The sequence below is a fragment of the Garra rufa genome, chromosome 17 (assembly GCF_049309525.1).
Source record: "Garra rufa chromosome 17, GarRuf1.0, whole genome shotgun sequence".
Classification (NCBI taxonomy): Eukaryota; Metazoa; Chordata; class Actinopteri; order Cypriniformes; family Cyprinidae; genus Garra; species Garra rufa.
Window position 1 is genome coordinate 35,021,283 of NC_133377.1, and position 22,547 is coordinate 35,043,829.

Genomic DNA, 22,547 nt, shown 5'->3' on the forward strand with positions numbered 1-22,547 from the left:
AATATATATATATAATATATATATATATATATATATATATATATATATATATATATATATATATATATATATATATATATTATAAAGACCTAAAAGATCTAAACCTTTTGTTTTATTATATAATTGTTTAATTATATAATTACCATGATTAATTTAATTTATTAATTCAACTTATTAATTCCATTATTTACTAACTCCGCTGAGAGTCCTTTTGGGTTTTTGAGTAACAAACTGCTATAAACATGGGAGATTTTACAGAAGCATTTTGGATGGAGACCGTGCTGTCAGCTCAATGGACGTCACGGAGAGATGGATTTGTCGGAGAACTTTAGCACAAACAGCCTTTTTACTGAGCAGAGCTGAGAGACATTCTTACATTTCAGATGCTGTTACCATTGACTCCCTCTCAAACGGATGAGTGGCTCGGGAAGACCTGAAAATCACACACTGTACACATCGAAACATAACAGAAATGAGCTCAGATTATTATTACTGTTGTTGTTTAAATTAGGTTTTTGCATGTATTAATTTGTATATAATTTAAAAATATACCTTTTTATTTAAGACTTTGGCAATTGTATACAGTTTTTTGTATTATATGCAGATTAATTAAATTGATGCATTTTATCAGTGTAATAACAATAATATTCAAATGCATTTAATTATTTTTATTTAATTTATATTATTATTTGTGTAAAATAATAATAAATTATTTTTATTATTTAAGTATTTATTTATTTTTCGTTAGTTATGTAAGGCTGTGTATAGTTTGTGCTAAGTGTTGTTTTTTGTATTACATGCATAAATATGCATGACTGTTACTTTATAAACAAAAAGTATGTGTACATTTTAGTCGAACACAAAAATGTAAAGGAAATCTACTCCTTCAGCATGTGATTTAAGTCAACAAACTAAGCAAGTCACATCAACTTCTAGTTGTCCTAGTCTTTGTTTGCTGAGTAAAAACAGCAGTATTTAAAAGCTAGTGGTTGGATTTTAGGTGACTAACACAGAATTTCAATGATCACCGGCCGTTGTCCACAGAAATGTCACGTAAATTTAAAGCTCACAATGTCACAGGATGTTAGTGAGCCCTGCATCTTTAACTGACCTTCTGTACCCTGTGTTTTTGAGGAAAACTGTGTTTCTTAGTGGAAGGTTCTGGAAAAAAGTGACATAATTAAAACCGCTGTGCCACCATTCTACAATAAAGTTGCACTTTTAAGACTTCTCGTCATCCACTTATTAATCAAAAAGCAAAACAAAAGAACATCCTGCATAATGTTTAAATGGAAAACAATGGCCTTAATGTAGATTTAAAGCAAATGCAACAGTCAGGAACAGAAGTGACAGGCAGGCACAGTCAGAGATGGTCACAATAGGCTCATTTGAGTTTTACAGGACCCTGTGAGAGTGTTTAACAGGTCACCGGGTCATTTGCTTAGAAGTGCTGATCTCACATTCGTCCTGGATCACTGGTCATGAGATCGTAACAAGATGGAGAGAGAGCAGATGGAGATGAGGACGAGTGCAGGTCAATGATAGGAAAATCAGGTTTAAATAAATGCAATTATAGAATAATATTGTTACTTTATTTATTTCAAGCTTTTATCTAGATTGCCAGGGACAATTCCCTGGAAGCAACCAGTTGGAGTTAAATGTCTTGATCAAGGACAAACTCTTCAGGTTTGAACCTACAACTTTTCAAATACCTGTCTAGATATATGGAGAGGCTACGGCACTAATACATTAAAACAACATATGCAGGAATAAAGAAGAATGAATGGAAGGAAGGAATGAAAGACGGAAGGAAGGGAAAAAAACAAACAAAGAAGAGAGAAAGGATGGGCAGATGAAGGAAGAATAAATTAATAAATTAGGAATAAATTAAAGTGTGAAGGACAAGAAAAGACGTGGAGAGGGAAAGGAGGGATAAATTAAAAAGAATGAAGGAAACAGAAAAGAAAATGGAAGGGAGAAAAGAAAGGAGGAAAAATGAAAAGGGAAAGAGGGTAAACAGGAGTAAAGGGAAAATGGAAAAAATGAAGGGAGGACAGAAGGAGGGAGCAAAAACAGATGGAGGAAAAAAGGAATCAAGGAAAACAGAAGGAAGTAAGGAAGGAAGGAAGGCAGGAAGGAAGGCAGGAAGGACGGAAGGAAGACAATTAAAAAGGGAAGAAAATGAGGGGAATGAAAACCAGGAAAGTAAAAAATTAAAAGGGGGAAGAAGGAAGCAAGGAAGGTAGGAAGAAAAAATGAAAGGAGGGAAGGAGGGAAAACAAGGAAGAAAAAATTAAGAAAGGAAAGAAGAAAGGAATCAAGGAAAATGGAAGGAAGAAATGAGAAGAGGAAGGAAGGAAGGAATGAAGGAAAACAGATGGAAGAAAAAATGAAGGGAGGTAGGAAGGAAGGAAGGAAGGAAGGAAGCAACAAAGGAGGGAAGGAAGGAAAGAAAGAAGGAAGAAAGAAATGAGAAGAGGAAGGAAACAGAAGAAAGACAAATTAAGGGGGAGTGAAGGAATGGAAGAAAAAATTAAAGAAAGAAAAACAAGAGGAAGGAAAAAATAAAGAGGGGGAGAGAAGGAAGGAAGGAAAAAAGAAGGAAGAATTGAGAAGAGGAAGAAAGAAATAACGAAGGACGATGAATAGAAAAAAAGAAGGAAGAAAAAATTAAAGGGAAGGAAGGAAGGAAGGAAGGAAGGAAGGAAAAAACAGAAGGAAGAAAAAATAAAAGAAGGAGTAAAGGAAGGAATGAATAATGAAGGATGATGGATAGAAAACAGAAGGAAGAAAAATTTTAAGGGAGGAAGGAAAGAAGGAAGGAAAGGAGAAAGGAAGGAAAACAGGAGGAAGAAAAAATGAGTTAGGAGGGAAGGAAAATAGAAGTAAAACTAAATTAAGGGAGGGAAGGAAGAAATCAAGGAAAATGGAAGGAAGAAAGGAGAAGAGAAAGGAAGGAAGCAAGGAAGGAAGAAATGAGGAAAAAGGCAGGAAGGAAAACAGGAGGAAGAAATGAAAAGAGGAAGAAAGGAAGGAATCAATGAAAGAAGAAATGATGAAGGACGGATGGAAAACAGAAGGAAGAAAAAATGAAGAAAGGAAGCAAGGAAGGAAAACAAGGAAGACAAACTGAAGGAAGGAGGAAAGGAAGGAATCAAGCAAATGGAAGGTAGAAATGAGAAGAGGAAGGAAGGAAAGAAGCAATGAAGGAGGGAAAGAAAGAAGGAAAGAAGGAAGGAAACAGAAGGAAGAAAAATGAAGGGAGGAGCGAAGGAATGAAAGAAGGAAGAGAATTCAAAATGGAAGAAAAAATAAGGGAAAAAAACTAGAGGAAGGAAAAAATAAAGGTGGGAGAGAAGGAAGGAAGGAAAACAGAAGAATGAAATAAGAAGAGGAAGGAAGGAAGAAAGGATGGAAGAAATAATGAAGGACGATGGATAGAAAACAGAAGAAAAAAATGAAGGGAAGGAAGGAAGGAAGGAAGGAAGGAAGGAAGGAAAACAGAAGGAAGGAAAAATAAAGGAAGGAGGGAAAGAAGGAAGGAATCAAGGAAACGAGAGGAAGAAATGAGAAGAGGAAGGAAGGAAAACTGGAGAAAGTGAAGGAAGAAAAATAGAAGGAAGACAAAATGAAGGAAGGAAGTAAAACAGAAGGAAGAAAAAATGAAGGGGGGTTAAGGAAAACGGAAAGAAGAAATGAGAAGAGGAAGGAATGAAGGAAGAAAGGAAGGAAGGAAAACAGAAGGCAGAAAAAATAGGAAGGAAAGAAGAAAAACAGAAAGAAGAAAAACTGAAGGAAGGAGGAAAGGAAGGAATCAAGGACAATGGACGGAAGAAGCGAGAAGAGGAAGGAAAGAATGATAAAGGAAGAAAAACAGAAGAAAGAAAAAAATGAAGGGAGGATAAAAGGAAGGAATCAAGGAGAACAAACGGAAGAAAAATTTAAGGAAGGAAGAAAAAGACAAGATAGAAAAATTGAAGGAGGAAGGGAGTCTTCAAGGCTTGTGTAGAATTATTTGCTTACACTGTTTGGAGGTTCAACTTAGCCAGTTAACACTGACACATACTAAACTATTCTAATAATCATAAATCTTTTTTAACACACAGATGTGATTTGATTCTCACTACTTGATGTAAATTAAGCCTGTTTTAAGAGAATGTCATCTCAAGATCTGCTGGATTTTCCCGTCTTACCTCATGGCTTTACGTTGATTCCTTCGAATAAAAGTTCTCCAGTTAACAGTTCAAATGGGCGATTTGTAACAAAAAGACCAGTACTGATGTCATAACCCCCCATCTGAAGGCTGTTCCACTCTCACACTTTCTGAAGGACCCAGGCAAATCTCAGAAGGCCAACAGGGAAACCCCCACGATCCTTTAGAAAGGCCACAGGAGCCTACAGAGAAACAATCCACTCATTTCCTCAACAAAACCTCATTTACATTTAGTACTAAACCTGAACTGATTATCCAGATCGTTTGCATATAAAAACATACTAAAAGCTGCTTTGATGTGTCAACGGCTTGTTGAATGTGAATGGATGTGTGAAGAAAAAAAAAAAAAAATGATTAACCTTTAACGGGAATATGTGCTTTACTGCTCAACAAGGATGTTTTTTAAGCTCAATAAATTTCTCAATGGAGAAACAAAGAGGCTTTGTGTGCAGAACAGCGGCTCTCGGCACAGCAGCCATCATGGAGAAACTCAAGCTTTTCCAGGACAAACTGAGTAACGCAGCCACAACTTTACTGTCTGTTGTCTTCTTCTCAGGTTATTTTGGTTTACAAAACAACATTACGATCATTTACATGCAACTCAAGACTATTCACCTCAATCTGAAGTGGGGAAATAAAATAAAAAACAAACAAACAAGTAAACCAAAATAAACAGCATAAAATATTTTTATTAAGAATTATAATTTACATCACCTTACAGACTATGTAAGCAAACAAACAAACAAAAAATAAATAGCAATAAATTACTTACAATAGTAATAATAGTAATGATAATAAATTGTATAACAAGTTTTAAAAAGTAAATAATTTAAATTAAGATTTAAAACAGACTATTTAAGCAAGCAAATACTTAATGATAATAATTAAATGATAATAAATTGCATAATAAATACATTGAAAATTGTATTAATAATTTAAATAAAGATTACATTACAGACTATGTAATTAAGCAAATAAATAACTAAATAAATAAAATGTAAATTTAAAAATGTGTTAAATTTACCTTACAGACAATGCAAGCAAGCAAATAAAACAATAAATAAACAAATAATAATTACTTTAAGACTATGCAAGCAAACAAATAAATAAATAATAAATGATAATATAATAAATTGCATATAAATCAATTATACCTTGTATTAATAATTTAAATTATGATTACCTTACAGACTATGTAATTGAGAAAATAAATAAATAAATAAATAAATATGTCAATTTAAAAAAGTATTAAATTCAGTTTACCCTACACACAAAGTAAGCAAACAAGCAAATAAATAAATAAACAAACTAATGATGATGGTATACTAATAAAATACATAATAAATTAATTTAAATTTATATGAATAATTTAATTAAGATTACCTTACAGACCAACTGTATAATAAATAAAAAAAATTAAATGTTGTATTAATAATTTAAAGTAATATTACCTTATAGACTATGTAATCAAAAAAGCAAGCAACTAAATAAATAAACATAAATAAATAAATACATAAATGATGAAGTAACAATACCTTACAAAATGTGTAATTACGCAAATAAAAAAAACTTAATTAATAAATAAAAATGCCAATTTAAAAAAGTATAAACTTAAATTAAGATCACCTTACAGATAATGCAAACAAGCAAATAAATAAATAATTGATGATGATAATATAATAATAAACTGTATAAAAAGTAAAAAATTAAAATGTGTATTAATAATTTAAAGTAATATTACCTTACAGACCGTACTCAATATGTAATCAAAAAAGCAAGCAAATAAATAAATAAATAAATAGAAATAAATAAATAAATGATGATGGCATGATCATAAATTGCATAATAAAGAAATTAGAATTTGTATAAATAATTACAAACTATGTAATCAAGCAAATAAACAAAAAATTGATGATGGATAATAACTGCTATTGATGAAAGCTAACTTATAATTAATAAAATTAATATTAATATACACAATTAATATTAATATAAAAATGTTATGTGTGTTTTTTTATTTTAGATTAATTTATATCAATATTAATTTAGATACATTTTTTCTTTTTTGTGATGTTTATTCTTTTCTAATACATAAAATGAATATTTATATACATTCTATTCTATATCTATACACACACACACACACACACACACACACACACTTTCTTAGATGTTTTCTTTTTTGTGAATTTCTTTTTCTCTAATACATAAAATTAATATTAACACACTTTATAAAAATATTTTTTTCTGTTATGTGTACATATTTTTTTTATAATATATACTTTTTTTACATTTTTCTTTTTTTGTGAATTTTTTTTTTCTTTTTTCCTAATACTTAAAAATAATATTAATACACATTTTATAAAAAAATATATATTTTTATTTTATGTACAGATATATTTTGTATATATTAAATACAATTTAAAAATATATATATACACTTTTTTGTGAATCTTTTTTAATCATAAAATGACATTCTATAAAATAATTAATTAAAATGTCAATTTAAAAATGTATTAACTGAAATTAAGATAACCTTACAGACGATGAAAGCAAGCAAATAAATATATAAATGATGATGATGATATAATAATAAACATTTTAATTAATTTAAATTACTATTACCTTACAGACTATGTTATCAAAGAAGCAAGCAAATAAATAAACAAATATAAATGAATAAACAAATGATGGCATAGTAATAAATTGCATAATAAATCAATTAAAATTTGTATTTATAATTTAAAGTATGATTACCTTACAGACTATGTATTCAAGCAAGCAAGCAAATAAATAAATAAATAATAAATAAATAATGATAATATAATAATAAATTGCATAATAAATCAACTAAAATTGTATTAATCATTTAACTCAAGATTACTTTACAGACTAGGTAAGCAAGCAAGCAAGCAAATAAATAATAAATAAATAAATAAATAATAATATAATAATAAATTGCATAATAAATCAACTAAAATTTGTATTAATCATTTAATTTAAGATTACTTTACAGATTAGGTAAGCAAGCAAATAAATAAATAATTAAATAAAAAACACATCATAATGTAAAAATGTAAAAAAAAAAAAAAAAAAAAAAAAAACAGTTAACCAAAAATAAATAAATAATAATATTTTTTTTAAAAATGAAATAAAAGACAAAAGAAAAACAACAACAAAAACAAGCAACATGGCTATGAGTGTGTGTTGTTTCTAAGTTAAAGTTGTAACCTAGATAGGCCCTAGAAACCTCACTGAAACACCCTGGCAAATCTAACTGAATGCACCTTTTTTTCCATGAATACTGTTCACCCAACAGAACAGATGTTTCTGTGCCATATAAAATGAATGAAGACAAAAAACATGAGCATGTTCCACCCAGCAACACTTTATTTGCTTTCCAAGAACACCTCAAATCACCTAAATCAAAAGTCTCAGGAGAATCACAGAGGAGCAGCGAGAGCCGTTGCGACAGACACACAGAAGCTACACTATTTACAAAGGCTGTTTGAAAACACAAACAATAGCAGGACGGCCCGACTCCATAACCCTCTTCTAATGAGAGGAACTTTAGAGGTTCTCATGTAACGCCTCAGTCTTTAGCTCAACCCCCTCTGAGGCCAGGAAGCACAGAGGGTATAAAAGATCTGAGAGCAGCTCCAGTCAGGCTTCAGACCTGCATCACCTGCGCCAATCTCACACTGCATTTCAGTCCTATTGCAATGCTGTCCCGGTGAGTACAAGTCTCTGCTTTACTCTCATTACTCTGGCCTGCTTTAATGTTTAATGCATGCACATGCCATATGAATAATTGATTAAGAAATCTGCAAACTTGATGGATAATAACTACTATTGATGAAGGCTAACTGTGGAAGTAGTTAACCATTTTAAACTAGTACAATGTCTGTATCAGCAAAATGGATTTGACTAGTCACAGATGATGAACACAGCATAATGCAGCAGACCTTCAGTCCTGAATGAGTTTATCAGCTACAATATCTAAAAAAAATCAGAATAAATTAAAAAGACAGATCTATGATTTTAAATATACATATTTTTAGCAAAATGTTAAATGGTGTAATACAAAATTATGATGTTAACCAACAGTTAAACAGAATATTTGTGCATTAAGGATATTTCTTAATTTTAATAATCAGTTGACTTGTTTTTTTTATTGCTATAAAGATGTATGAAAATGTCTAATTATTTACTAATTTGTTTATAGACATTGGTAATGATTATAATAATTCTATTTTAATTTTGCAGGATATTCCAAAATAATAATAATTTATATACACACACACACACACACACACACACACATAAATATTATATAATTTATATTAGATAATATTTAAATATTTATAACATATTAGTTTATATATGCATTCATATTAATTCTATATTACATAAAATTAATATTACTATCTATACACTATAAAGAATTTTATGTTTTGTTTTTAATTTTAGATTAATTAAAGTCATTATTAATTTAGATACTTTTTCCTTTTATGAAGTTTCTTTTTTCTAATACATACAATTAATATTAATATACATTCTATAAAATATTTTTTCTTATATATATGTATATAAACAATAATATTTGTATACATTATTAAATTTATTTGAAAATGTATTTTTCTTTTTTTCTAATACATAAAATTTATATTAATAACATATTTTATTCTGTTTTGTGTGTATAATACTTTTTAATAATTTCCTTTTTAATTCAGTTTTTTTGTGAATTTCTTTCTTCTAATGAATTAATATTAATACACATTTTATAAAAAAAAATTATTTTATGTATAGATGTATATATGTATATGTATAAATTTTACATAAAATATATACATACTATAAAATAATGAATTTATGCATTTTTTAATTATTTTAATTATTTTTTGTTTTTACTTTTTTATGTTTTTTTGTATTATTAATTTAGAGATAGTTTTTTCCATTTTTCACTGAGAATGTGTCCAAAGCCACACCATCCAGATGCAGATTTTTTTAAAACATTTTCTTTTTTTGTCTCCTTATATAGGACGCTGGTTGTTCCGTTAATCTTTGCATTAGTGGGTGTCTCTATTTCTGCACCAATAAACGGTAAGGAAACTTTCTCAGTATGTCTGACATCATTACATTTCTCACAAATAGCTCACATATATACCATTACAGATCACCCCGAATCCCTAAATTATTATCAGTGACATGCACCAGCTCTTCTTGCGAAGTAACACGAAGCATTTTCTGCCTCACTATAATGAGACTGTAATCAGAGCTGTTCACTGAACACAAAAGAGTTCTGTTCACCTGTGCTGCTACATTTAGTCTGGGCCTCTATAGGAGATATAGGATTCGTATAGCTCAATGCACTCAGACCACTAACTAACTGTCTTGTCTTTTCTTTTGATACAGATGGAACAGATAATGACGGTGAGAATGTGGCTCTTATACACTTTCACCTTAATTATAATGCAAATGATGACTTTTTAAGTTAATTATTGCCTTTGAATGCATGAGCTGTGTAAGAACAATGCACTGCATTGTACTACTATACTACAATTGCTCAAGAAAGCCATTTTAGACAGAAAAAATCCCTCTTTAATCTTAGTTGTTTTTTCTAAACAGAAACTGGGTAAAATTAGACTTACTTTCAGTTAGAAGAAGGCCGCAGTAATCTTGAAAGTGTCTCCTTGAGAGTTTTAGAAATGATTTCAGCAAAGCCTGAAATTAAATGCAAGAGATCTTAATGTGAAGTCATTTTAAATCATCCAAGATGCTTTGCACATTGATTTTATAGCACTGTAAGCAGATGATTCATAAAGAGGACAAAAAGTATCTGGTTCTAAATAAATATGATCTGGTTTATGTCACTGATTGTGTTTTGTTCTGACTTTCATGTTATTATGTCAGAGGCGGCTGCAGCCTTAGGGATCCTCAATGGTAAGGTGCAATGAATTTGAGCTATTCTTCCGCATAAATCAATTCACCATACTGAAAAACATGGTTTTCTCTCTTTTTCCAGCTCCTCCAACTCCACTCCCTGGAAATGGAGACTCAGGTTGGTCTGGATGATAATGTAAATCAAGTTTCACTATAAAATATATGGTTATATAAACTGCAGACATGTCTAATAACATGAACATGAATTTGAACATCAAGGGTTAGAAAGATAGCAGTGTTGTTATTGTTAACTCAAACTATATATTAAAAAAAAATTAAAACATGTAATAAATATTAAAAATAAATCCTGTGTAAAAACGTACAAATAAAAAATTATAGAAAAATACATTTAATTTTAAGTACTAAAACGGAAATAAATCAACATCAAAACGTTTTTGTTAATTAAAATAATAGTAATAATAATTTTTTAATAAAAACAAACTAAACTAGAAAATGTAGAACTGAAACTAACTGAAATGAAATTTAATTAAGCTAAAAATAAAAATAATAATATAATATAAATAATAAATATAAATATATAAATATAAATATATATATATATATATATATATATATATATATATATATATATATATTAGGTAAAAAAAATAAGAAAAATTAATAAAATTCAAAATAATAGATTACCATGTTTAATTTTAAGCACTAAAATGGAAATAAATCAAAGATAAACAAAAAATATTGAATCCAATAACATAAAAAAGTTAAAAATTGTAAAAACAAAAATATATATATATAAATACTGGGTAAAAAAAATTATGAATTAAAAATAACAGAAAAATAAGTTTAATTTTAAGTACTAAAACAGAAATAAATATAAATATATAATATATCTATAATATAAAGTCCAATAACTTGAAAAAAATGTTAAAACATTTTTTAAATTGAAATAAAGCTGAATTAATATTGAATAACAAATATTAGATTAAAAACTAAAAAATAATAATAATAATAAAAAATAAAAAAACTAACTGCAAATAAATTTAAGTTGAAGTACTGAAATTATCAAAACTGAAATAAATTAAAGCTAAATATAAATAATAAAATAAAAAAATATAAATACTGGGTAAAAAGCTAAATAAAACTGTAAAAAATAGAATAAACAGAATAATAAGTTAAATTGTAAGTACTAAAATGGAAATAAATCAAAGACCAATAAAAATATTAAGAAAGTCCAATAACTTGAAAAAAATTAAACATTTTTTGTTAACTGAAATAAAATCAAAGAAGATAAAATATTAATAAAAAAAACTAAATTAGAAAAAAAGAAATGAAATAAAACATTTAAGTTGAAGTACTGAAATACCCAAAACTGAAATAAATGAAATCTACATATAAATATGAAAAATAAAAATGACAAAAATGCATGGAAAATGACTAAAACCTATTAACTTTAAATTAAATGTTTGCTAAAATAAAAATAAAATATAGATATATAAAAAAGACAAAAGCACAAGTGACTATAACTAAAATAAAAAATTACTGACCTTAAAATACAAAAGCTAATTCAAACTATTAATAAATACTATGATATTATATAAAAAATATTCTAAATTACAGACAGGCAGACGTTCAAATGAAAATAACTTTTAAAAACCTTCTTTTAAACAGGAATTACAGATGGGAAAGATTCAGGAGAAAAACAAGGAGGTAAGAAACACTCTTTTTCATTCTGGAGACACTAATGAGGCAGTTTGAGTTAAACCCAAAATCCCAAACAAGAAAACAAGGAATAGGACTGAACAGATAACAAACACACAGTGTGCTAATAATTCTCTTTGATTTCAGGTCCGAATGACTCGTCTGACACCACTGAAACACCAGGTCAGTTTATACAGCACATAAAAGAAAGAATGAAAGAAAGCATGACCTGACCACTGAATCACACAGCTTTCACAGTATTTCACAAGTGCCAACAGAAAGCATTGAGATCCAGATAACATACGAATGAGTGTGATAACACTTAGATTAATGTTTAACTGCAGTGTGTTCAGCATCAATGAGCTAGAAGAATTGGCAATAGATTGCAAAGCAGGAGACACTCAGTCAACAGGAAAAAAAAGATTAGAACGGAAACAATAGGCATTCTTTTCTGTTTAATCATAATGATTAAATACAAGAATTTAAAGTTAATGCTTAAATTTAAATGAATTTACACTTAAAAAGAAATCTGTCACTGTTTCTTTTTTTTTTTAAAGAATAAACTCAATTTTCATAAATTCTTTAAGGGACTTATTACCTCAAGACTTTTTACTTCAAGTAAAAGACTGTGTAAATATTTATAAATAAGAAAATCTTTTTTTTTTTTTTGCAGCTCAAAGCTGTCAACAAGACCAAAAAATTATGACCCACATTTTAAATGAATGGAAATCAATTAATTTAGGACAAAACATGGTAATGTTTACTCTTTGTTGATGTTGTGAACTAAGTGTACCAAGATAAACTCCTTAAAGTCAATTTTTGTGTTTGGTCATTATGATTATACAAAAAATAAGGCGTACCATGGAAGCTCATTTCCACAAAATCATGATTTTACCTAAAAATTTCTCACAATTCAGAGTTTATATCTCCCAATTCTAATTATTTTTTTTATATATTTTTTTCCTGTGTCTTGTAATTGCAAGTTTACATCTCGCAATTCTGACATTTGCCCTCAGAATTCTGAGTTTGCATCTTGCAATTGTGTTTTTTTAATTGAAAAAGAATAAAAAAAAGAATAAATAAGGTAACTGCCACTTTACATCTCGCAATTCTGACTTTCTCTTCTCAAAATTGTGAGGTTACATCTAGCAATTCTGACTTTTTTTCTGATACAAACAAAAAAAAAGTCACAGAACAGGATTTCATAGCTTAAACTTATGTTACCACAGCCATTAGCAGTCATTTTAAGGAATGAAAACCACTTTAAAATGACATTAGGAATGACACCGACATGCATAAATGAACTCTACACTTTTATAATTTTCTTTTCTACAAATTGTCTTTCTTTTTCAAGAGGTTGACGGTGCTCCTGACACATCAGACACAAACAGTAAGACTCATCTAACTATCTTCAGTTTTGTTTGAGACGTACCCTTTTAAAAATAAAGGTTCTTCACAGCGATGCAATAAGATCCATTTTGTGATCCACAAAGAACCAGGTTCTTTAAAGAACCATCTCTTTCTTACCTTTTTATAATCTGAAGAACCTTCTTTCGCCACAAAGAACCTTTTGTGAAACAGAAAAGTTTTTTTTAGATGTTAAAGGTTCTTTATGGAACCATTTAAACAAAAAAGGTTCTTCTATGGCATTGCGAAGCACCTTTATTTTTAAGAGTGTATTTGAGTGAAGTATCGCCCAAACTAACAACTCAACCTATTTCAGGTGACAAAAGCCAGGATGAAGCTACCAGTGGCCCAGATTCAATAGGTACAAGTTAACCTGTGCATCAGTTTCCTAAACACGCAACAATAGTGGAATGGGTTGTTTCAAACAAATATGAAAATGCATCCCTTACAAAAGTCCTTAAACATTTTACTCTCCATCTATGATATCCATAAAAGAACCAATAACTATAAAAGACATGCATTTCCTTCAAAAATATAATGTACCTAACAACAGCAGGTGTAAATTGCAAAAACCATATATTTGTTATGCAATATATTTGATTTGAATTTCTTTATCAGACACGACAGATAGTCGTGACACAGAAAAAGACACAGACACAGATACTAACACGGAAACGGATGCATCGCAACAGAAGACAGGCGATTCAGGTTGGTGAAAGCCAAATATCTATTTTTATAAGATACAGAATGCACATATGTGCAAAATACCCTCAATGAAGGACTTTTTTGTTTGCTGCAGATGAGAACAACGAGAAACCATCAGCAGAGGACAGCAAAGGTATGAGAAATCACACAAACAAACGCAAATCAGACAGATTGCATTTTTTAAGATAATAAATCAATTTAAATGTTATATAATATTTCAGATGCAGATCTTGCGGATACAGATTCAAAAGAAAAGGAGTCTACAGGTAAACAAACACACTAACCGAATAAAAACGTGTTAATATAAAAGAATAACTTCACACAAAAGTCACCCATAAATACAGATTTTGTCTTTAGTCTTATAAATATGAACTAAAATTACAATTTACTAATACTAACTAAAAATGTCTAAATGTTATTGTTTTAAGTTTCTAAAAATATTTCTAAAATGTTTTTGGTAATTGAAATGAAAATAATAAAAAGCAATTAAATAATAAAACCATGCATAAATAAAAATAAAAATGCATGTAACCAGATAAAATGACTACAAATTTTAAACTCTAATCTAAAAGTTAATAGACAGCTGAAAATACAGAAACAAAATTAAAATAAAAAACAACTAGGAAAGGAAAATCTACACACTACAAGGAAAATTAAATAAATGATAAATTGTGTGTGGAAAAAAAATATCACACAGGTTTAAAATAATGTAAAAGTAAATAATGACAGAAATGTTAATTATGGGTGAACAAGCATTTCAAAATTATATTCCCAGGTGTGTGTGTACATAATGATTTACTATCTCACTGTTTCACAGACACGGATGAAAAGGCAGACACTGACTCAGATGGCACAGGTAGAGATTTCTAATGCTTCAAAAGCAGAACATGTTCCTGTTTCAACATCCTGTTGATTGTTGAACAACAGTCATAGCAACCAACCAGATTTGAGGGTTAATGTTAGGCTTGAGCGTGGGTCTTTAATCATTCTTATCAAGCCACCATTCCCCTCTGGTGGTGGTTAATGGTTAGGGTGAGGAGTATGAACACTGTTGACACACACTCCTTTCTCACAGCAAAATTATATATTTGTCTGAAACAATGCTGACATGTACATGTATTTTCAGATGGGGACTCCACTAGTGTGGAAAAGAAAGATTCTGATGATGCACCTGATGATGCAAATAAAACCTCTACAGGTATTTGAAATCACAGTACTGGTTTAACATTATTCATATATGATTACAGCATTTATTAATATTTTGAATTAGTTTTTATTTTTAGATTTCCGGTTTCAAAATAAGTTGTATTTTCTTTCAAAATTATACTTTTCTTTGAAATAATGATCCTGTCTGATTTAGACTGTAGTTAGAGATTATATTCATAACTAATAGCAGTTGTGTTTTTGCCCTGATGAAGAAGATACAAATGACTCATCTGACAAGGATTCTTCAGACACAAATGAGCAGCAGGACTCTGATGGTGAGCTTAAAAACCACAAAATAATGAGTTTTACCTTTTTAAAACAAAATTATGATTATCACTTTGACCTCAAAAGAACAACCAATACCTTCTGTCCTGACTCAACCAGTTTTTTTAAGTATCAATGAGATACTATTATAGTTTTTATTCTATTTTTGAATTTAATTTTATAGTTATAGTCATTTTTGTACTTTTAATTAGCTTTTGTTTGCTTGTTTTTATGTCTATATATTTTTATAAAATTTTTAGATCATCAAGATGCAAATGAGAAATGATGCATTTTATTTTATTAAGTGGTAAAAATTGGTAAAATTAAGTGGTAAAAATTAATTTACATTATAAACATTCACAAGAAAGTGATATGATTATTCAGTTTTTTAGTATTATTTTTAAAATTTAGTACCATATTTGAGTAAATACAGTAGTAAAAGACATTTATTTGATTTGAAAGTACCTTGGATTGCTATGTAAATAATGCATGAATACAACCATGGTATATGTAAATGTACCACGGTATTCTCGGACGTATCATGGTATATTTTACATGAAATTCTGTATCGTAGTATATCAGTATCATCATCATCTGATGCAAACACCAAAATTGTCTGTAGGTCAAGTTAAAACATTTGTCTGTAATTATAATGATTTTTGTCAGTTTAGTAAAAACCAGTCAAGAGGGTCAATTTTTTTGAAATTGAGATTTATACATCTTAAATAAATAAGCTTTCCAATGATGTATGGTTTGTTAGAATAGGACGATATTTGGCCGAGATACAACTATTTGAAAATCTGCAATCTGAGGGTGCAAAAAAATCTAAATATTGAGAAAATCACCTTTAAAGTTTTCCGAATAAAGCAATGCTTATTACTACTCAAAAACTAAGTTTTGATATATTGACAGTAGGACATTTACAAAATATCTTCATGAAACGTGATCTTTACTTAATATCCTAATGATTTTTGGCACAAAAGAAAAATTGATCATTTTTACACATTCAATGTATTTTTGCCTATTGCTACAAATATACCCATGCTACTTAAGACTATAGTTTTGTGGTCCAGGGTCACATATATAATAAAGAAATACTGTTTTTTAATATGCAGATTCTGACAAAGACAAAACAGATGGAGACACAGACGAAAAGAGTGATGAAAAAGACGACAAAGACACCAACAACGACTCCAGTAAAGACTCAGAAGACAAGAGTCAAGAAACCTCTGAGACGCCAGATAAAAGCGACACAGACAGCGACTCAGACGCTGATGAGGTGAAAGATTCAGACGACTCCAAAGACCAAGATTCAGAATCAAAAGACACTGACAGCACAGAGAAGAAGGAGAAAGACCAGGACTCTGACAGCGGCCAAGACAAGGCAGATTCCTCTGATGTAGCTGACGCCAAGGACAGCGCTGAGGATAAAGACAAGGACAGCAGCGATCCAAAAGACACCGAAGATGATGGAGACAGCGAGAAGGACACTAAGGAGAAGGAGGAGACTAATGAGACGGGCAGCGACAGCAATGAGGGAAAAGACAAAGAGGATGAATCCAAACCAGACGAACAGGACAAGGACGACGCCACCTCAAAAGAAGACGCCGCAGCCAGTCAGTCAGACGAAAGTCCACTGGAGGAAGACAAGCAGGAGGACAAACCTGATTCTGACAGCTCCAGTCTTGACTCAAATTCAGACTCGGACTCTGACAGCAAAGACAAAAAGGAGAACAGCACAGAGTCCACAGACACAGAGAGCTCTGATAGTGACAGCAAGAGCGACACGGACAGCTTAGAAACAGGAGGGGAAGGTAAACGTTCAATCTTTTACATTATACATTAATAAACTTCGATATCAATTGACTGATTAATGCTTTTATGTCTACAGATACTGATGAAGACAATGACTCCAGCGTGGAAAAGGAGAAACAAGGTATTTACTGATATAAAGTTAAACCAAAATTTATTTGGACACCTTCAACATTTCTCACATTATCACAGTTTATTCAATATAGTTTAGAAAATGGTAATAAAATATGATTAGAACTCAAGAGTTAAACTGTCAGAACAAATTCATCTTGATAATCACAAATTATTTACAGTCAAACCAACATTTATTCAGACACCTTTAAAATTTCTCACATTATCAGTTTATTCACCGTAGTTTAGAAAATGTTCATAAAATCTGACAAGAACTCAAGAGATAAACTGTCAGAACAAATTCATCTTGATAATGTCAGATAACTTTGATAGAAAGGTATGCAACAAAACATGGTCAGGTCAAAGTGTCAAATCAAAATTTTGATCCCAAATTTTTATTAGTTTTACTGATAGTCCAATGTATGAAGAATTTTGGGGTATACTATGTCACAGTTTACTTCATTTTGCTATCCTCACTAACATAAATGAACTATAAATGAAAAAATATCAAAAATTATATCTGATGTCTGAATCATTTTTGGTTTGACTAACCAATGATGCTATAAAGTCACATAAACTCAATCAATCGATGATATGGTCGCAATTGTTAAAATAAAAATAAACAAAATGGGCTTCCTTCGGTATAATTCGCCTGCAGTTTTTACTGTTACAGAAAAAAGTTGGGGAAGTCTAATATATCAATTTCTAAACCTACAGATTCTCCTGAAGGTGCATCAATAGAGACAAATGACTCTGATGCCGACTCCAGTGGTAAGAAAAATATTACTGTTTACATGTCAGCGGAGTTTCACTCCTCCAAAACAGCTTCACATTTAAATGCTAACTGCAAACCAGATGTGATGTACAACACACACACACAAAAAATAAATCTCTTCTACTCTGCAAATCTGAGGGGTTTTAAACTTTTCTTCACTGAGCAATGAAAAAAAAATATTTCTTTTATATTATAAGGCTTTCAAAAGAGAATCAAGCACCGGTTAAGCAAAATTATATAGTGAAATATTTGATTTATCGAAGTATACTGTTTGCAAAAAATTGCAAAAAGTTACTTATGAATGGCCATCACTGAGGTAGAATAACAAAAAAAAAGAAGATATAAAGTTACATACTGAGATATAAAGTCATATTTGTGAAATATAAGGTCTTAAATGTGACCATGGACCACAAATCCAGTCTTAAGTCGCTGGGGTATATTTGTAGCAATAGCCAAAAATACATGGTATGGGTCAAAATTGTTGATTTTTCTTTTATGTCAAAAATCATTAGGAAATTAAATAAAGATCATGTTACATTAAGATTTTTTGTAAAATTCCTACTGTAAACCTATCAAAATGTAATTTTTGATTAGTAATATGCATTGTTAAGAACTTAATTTGGATAACTTTAAAGGTGATTTTTTTTTGGCACCCTTAGATTCCAGATTTTCAAATAGATGTATCTCGGCCAAATATTGTCCTATCCTAACAAACTATACATCAATAGAAAGCTTATTTATTGAGCTTTCATATGATGTATATATCTCAGTTTTGTAAAATTTAACCTTATGACTGGTTTTGTGGTCCAGGGTCACAAATGTGAAATATTAAGACTCAGTTGAAGATATAAAGTCATTGTAAATGATTCACACAGCATTTTTAAGCGTGAACAGGAAAAAAACAATTGAAGATATAAGTCACATTTGAGACATACAGTCAAAATTGTGAGATGAGGTCAGAAGTGAATACTTTTATTTTTTTGTTAATTTATTTATTGCAAGGATGCTGTAAATTGATCAAAAGTGATGATACAGCTTTATAATATTACAAAAGATTTCTATTTCAGATAAATGCTGTTCTTCTGAACTTTCTATTCATCAAAGAAACCTGAAAAAATTCTTCTCAGCTGTTTTCAACATAATAATAATAATAAATCAGAATATTATCAGGCTTGGTGAGCAGAAGAGACTTCTTTAAAAAATCATTGCAAGATATAAAGTCATATTGTGGGATATAGTGTTACTAAAACATGTCTAAGTCACGATGAAATTGATGCAGCAATAATCTTTTTCTTCTAGATGACCATGACAATGATTCAACGGATGCTACGACATCAAATGGTAAATTGTCTATAAGCTTGGTTATGTCAGAATGAAGTCAGCCTTTGTCATGTAAAAAGTATACCTTTTTTCCATCTCTAGAGGAACACACTGATGAAACCACTGGTGCAGACAGCCATGATGCTGCAGGCGGTACGTCTCTTTTGTCTAAAGCACTTTTTGAGGTTACCTTACCCCAAGTATTACATTTTGGCACATAACTCAGACATTAATGATTGTAAAAGTAGTTGTTACCTGTCAATCTGTAATTGGGCCAAATTCTGGCAAGCTGTGATTTGAAAGATGCCTCAATTGCTCTCCATGATTCGCTCTGTTTAGATGATGATGACACTGATTCCCATGATGATGAAGTTGGGGTTGAAGCTGGAACAGGTAAGTCATTAACAAATTTGCCTCCACAGATCATTTATAATAATAACTTCATAATTAAACCAGTGACTTTTAATTTGATGAACAATTATAGCAATTGTCACATCCATTTTTACAGCCGCTGCTTCTAAAACACATGATGAACCAGATCATCTTGATGACACAACACAAGGTAATGCTTCTGCTTAAAACACTTACTGTACATCTCAGGGAATGGGAGGTCAAAAGATCTTGATTGTGCATTTACTTTTCTGCAGGATCAGATGATGGCAGCAAAACCCCTATGCCAAGCTCCTAGCGACCAGGACTCTACAAAGACATTGTAACAGGTATCATGTGAAAACATTTAAAGCTCTACATAGGTCTCATGAAAACTCACAAGTGATGAATTGCTTTTGTAATGGTTACCTAAGACCACATCACATATAAAACAACAACTCATATTTGATTGAAGAGTTTGGTGTTGGAAATGCTGCTAGGATAATAAAACAACACTCTATATATATTTTGACAACAATGGTATCATAACTTGTTAAAATGTGTTTAAATACTGTACTTTCAGGCCATGCAAATAAGTAAAATGAGTAAATAACCAAGACTTACAAGCCTTTTTTTTCAATGTTCAATGTTTTTTTTTTTTTATTGAAATGTAGGGTTTTATATTTATAGTCCATAAAAGCGTCTGTCTCTTTCGCTGTTATTCATTTCTTCACCCGCCATCTTTAATGATACTATTAAAGTATTTATACTTATAACTTAATTTTTTAAAGGATATATATTGCAGGTTCCTAAAAATTAACATGCAAGTGAAGCCAGTTATAACATATTAGTTATATCAAATCAATTCCAAGACTATCAATGATCATGTACACTACCAGTCAAAAGTTTTTGAACAGGAAGATTTGTATGATGTTTTTCTTAAAGAATTATTTTCTGCTCACCAAGCCTGCATTTATTTGATCCAAAGTACAGCAAAAAAAATTCTAAATTCTAAATACTCTTAAAAATTACTGCTTTCTATTTGAATATATTTTAAAATGTAATTTATTTGTGATTTCAAAGCTGAATTTTAGCATCTTTACTCCAGTCACATGGTCCTTCAAATATCATTCTAATATTCTGAATCTCTGAAAAAGAAATCTTTTGTAACATTATAAATGTCTTTATCATCACCACTTTTGATCAATTTAAAGCAGCCTTGTATTAATTTCTATAATTTCTTTACCAAAAATAAATAAATTCTATTTAAAATATATATAAATAGAACGCAGTTGTTTTAAATAATACACGTATTTCACAATATTACTGCTTTTGATGATTAGAATTCTTTAAAAAACAATACAAATCTTACTGTTCAAAAACTTTTGACTGGTAGTGTATATTAGTGAATAAAGAAATGTACATATGAGTCATTTCTACATCATTATCATAAAAATGTTTGTATTATTTTTAACAAAAAGAGATACTTTAAGTAGCATGTAATTTATAATGGAAGTGGGGTACAGCCATTTGTAACTTAAATATGTAAGGCTTTCGGTTTCATCCGCCTCTAGTTATTCTAGCTGTACAAATACAGTCTGTTATGCTGCTTAATATTGTAAACTGACGTTCTTATCATCTTATTTTAATTCATTATCATTTTGTTGCAAAATAAGATGGATAACATTTCCAACACAGACATTTGAAGTCACCTGTATCGCCCTCTGGAGTCTTGCAGTGTTACTACCCCAATAACAACAACATTACTGATTTCACTGACATACTTGCATGGATCAAGCATTTCAAATTGGGCTCAAACATGCCTAATGCGTTAAAAGTGCACATAGAATGGCCTAAAATGCTGTCTAGGTAGGCAGCACACTTGGTCTTAGAACAGAGAAATTGTTAAACAAAGAAGATTAATAATTTCTTGTGTGTCTCATTGCAGATTTTTCCTCGAGAGACGTAAAAAGAATCACCTGAGACAGTCAAGATAACCAGAGTTTCACATCCCATTAAAACACATTGACACGTCCCTCACGTCCTTTCTCTCTCTCTCTCTCTCTCTCTCTCTCTCTCTATCTTTCTCATATGGTGAAGGTTCCTTTCTAAGGGTTCTGGGATGCAGATTAAATTATTCGGCTGTTTGCTGTACATTCCTTTTTTTTTTTTTTTTTACTTTGTCCTAATTCTAGAACTTTTGTATCGTTTGATATATTAATTTGACCAGTTTTAGATGGAAATGCATGATGAACAGTGAGGGTCTGGAATTGCGTACCTCATGCATTCGTCTGTTTGCGTAGGGTCTAAATATATTTCGTTTCGAGTGACACATTAAACTTAGAGAGTAGAACTAACAGACAGACTTTTGAGAAAGGTAAAAGATTTGGGTCTGGTGAAAATGTTGATCTGTCAAACCTGTGATGGTTCCAGTGGTTTGTCCACATGGTGTCCCCATCCTTGATGATGACTGAAAGACTGCAGCTGCTACCATGAAAATCTTCCCTCCTGCTCTCGGATATACGCCGGCCCTGAAATGTCACAGAATGAGATATTTACTTGCCCACCCAATAATTTGAGACTGTACAGACAATTTCTGATAGAATCTCTGATGTCTATGTCTCTGTGGAGGAATACTAATAAACTAGCAATGTAAGAGCACAGATTGTTCTGAAAACTGTTTAAAAAATAATTTTGTATAGATTTACAAGAAGTCATTTTAATATGTACACAGGGAGCAAATCTAATAAAGACTGGGTTGTC

At 30.2% G+C, this 22,547-nt stretch overlaps 1 protein-coding gene across 1 annotated transcript; it reads left to right on the forward strand.

Annotated features, from left to right (window-relative positions):
- The first annotated feature begins 7,828 nt into the window (after positions 1 to 7,828).
- stm (starmaker) lies at positions 7,829 to 22,547 on the forward strand. The gene is made up of 24 exons (XM_073822119.1): positions 7,829 to 7,946; positions 9,255 to 9,316; positions 9,629 to 9,646; positions 10,127 to 10,156; positions 10,239 to 10,274; positions 11,786 to 11,824; positions 11,963 to 11,998; positions 13,170 to 13,205; positions 13,539 to 13,583; positions 13,841 to 13,930; positions 14,022 to 14,060; positions 14,149 to 14,193; positions 14,745 to 14,783; positions 15,054 to 15,125; positions 15,346 to 15,408; positions 16,513 to 17,211; positions 17,289 to 17,333; positions 18,038 to 18,091; positions 19,395 to 19,436; positions 19,518 to 19,568; positions 19,755 to 19,808; positions 19,924 to 19,977; positions 20,063 to 20,134; positions 21,733 to 22,547. The coding sequence occupies exons 1-23, from the start codon at positions 7,936 to 7,938 to the stop codon at positions 20,101 to 20,103; spliced, it is 1,701 nt and encodes a 566-aa protein (XP_073678220.1). The 5' UTR covers positions 7,829 to 7,935; the 3' UTR covers positions 20,104 to 20,134; positions 21,733 to 22,547.

Bases quoted from the DNA above. Each gene is read 5' to 3' on its own strand.
- stm (XM_073822119.1), top strand. The intron at 10,275-11,785 runs GTTGGTCTGGAT...TCTTTTAAACAG, and splicing joins CCCTGGAAATGGAGACTCAG to GAATTACAGATGGGAAAGAT. The intron at 13,931-14,021 runs GTTGGTGAAAGC...TGTTTGCTGCAG, and splicing joins ACAGAAGACAGGCGATTCAG to ATGAGAACAACGAGAAACCA.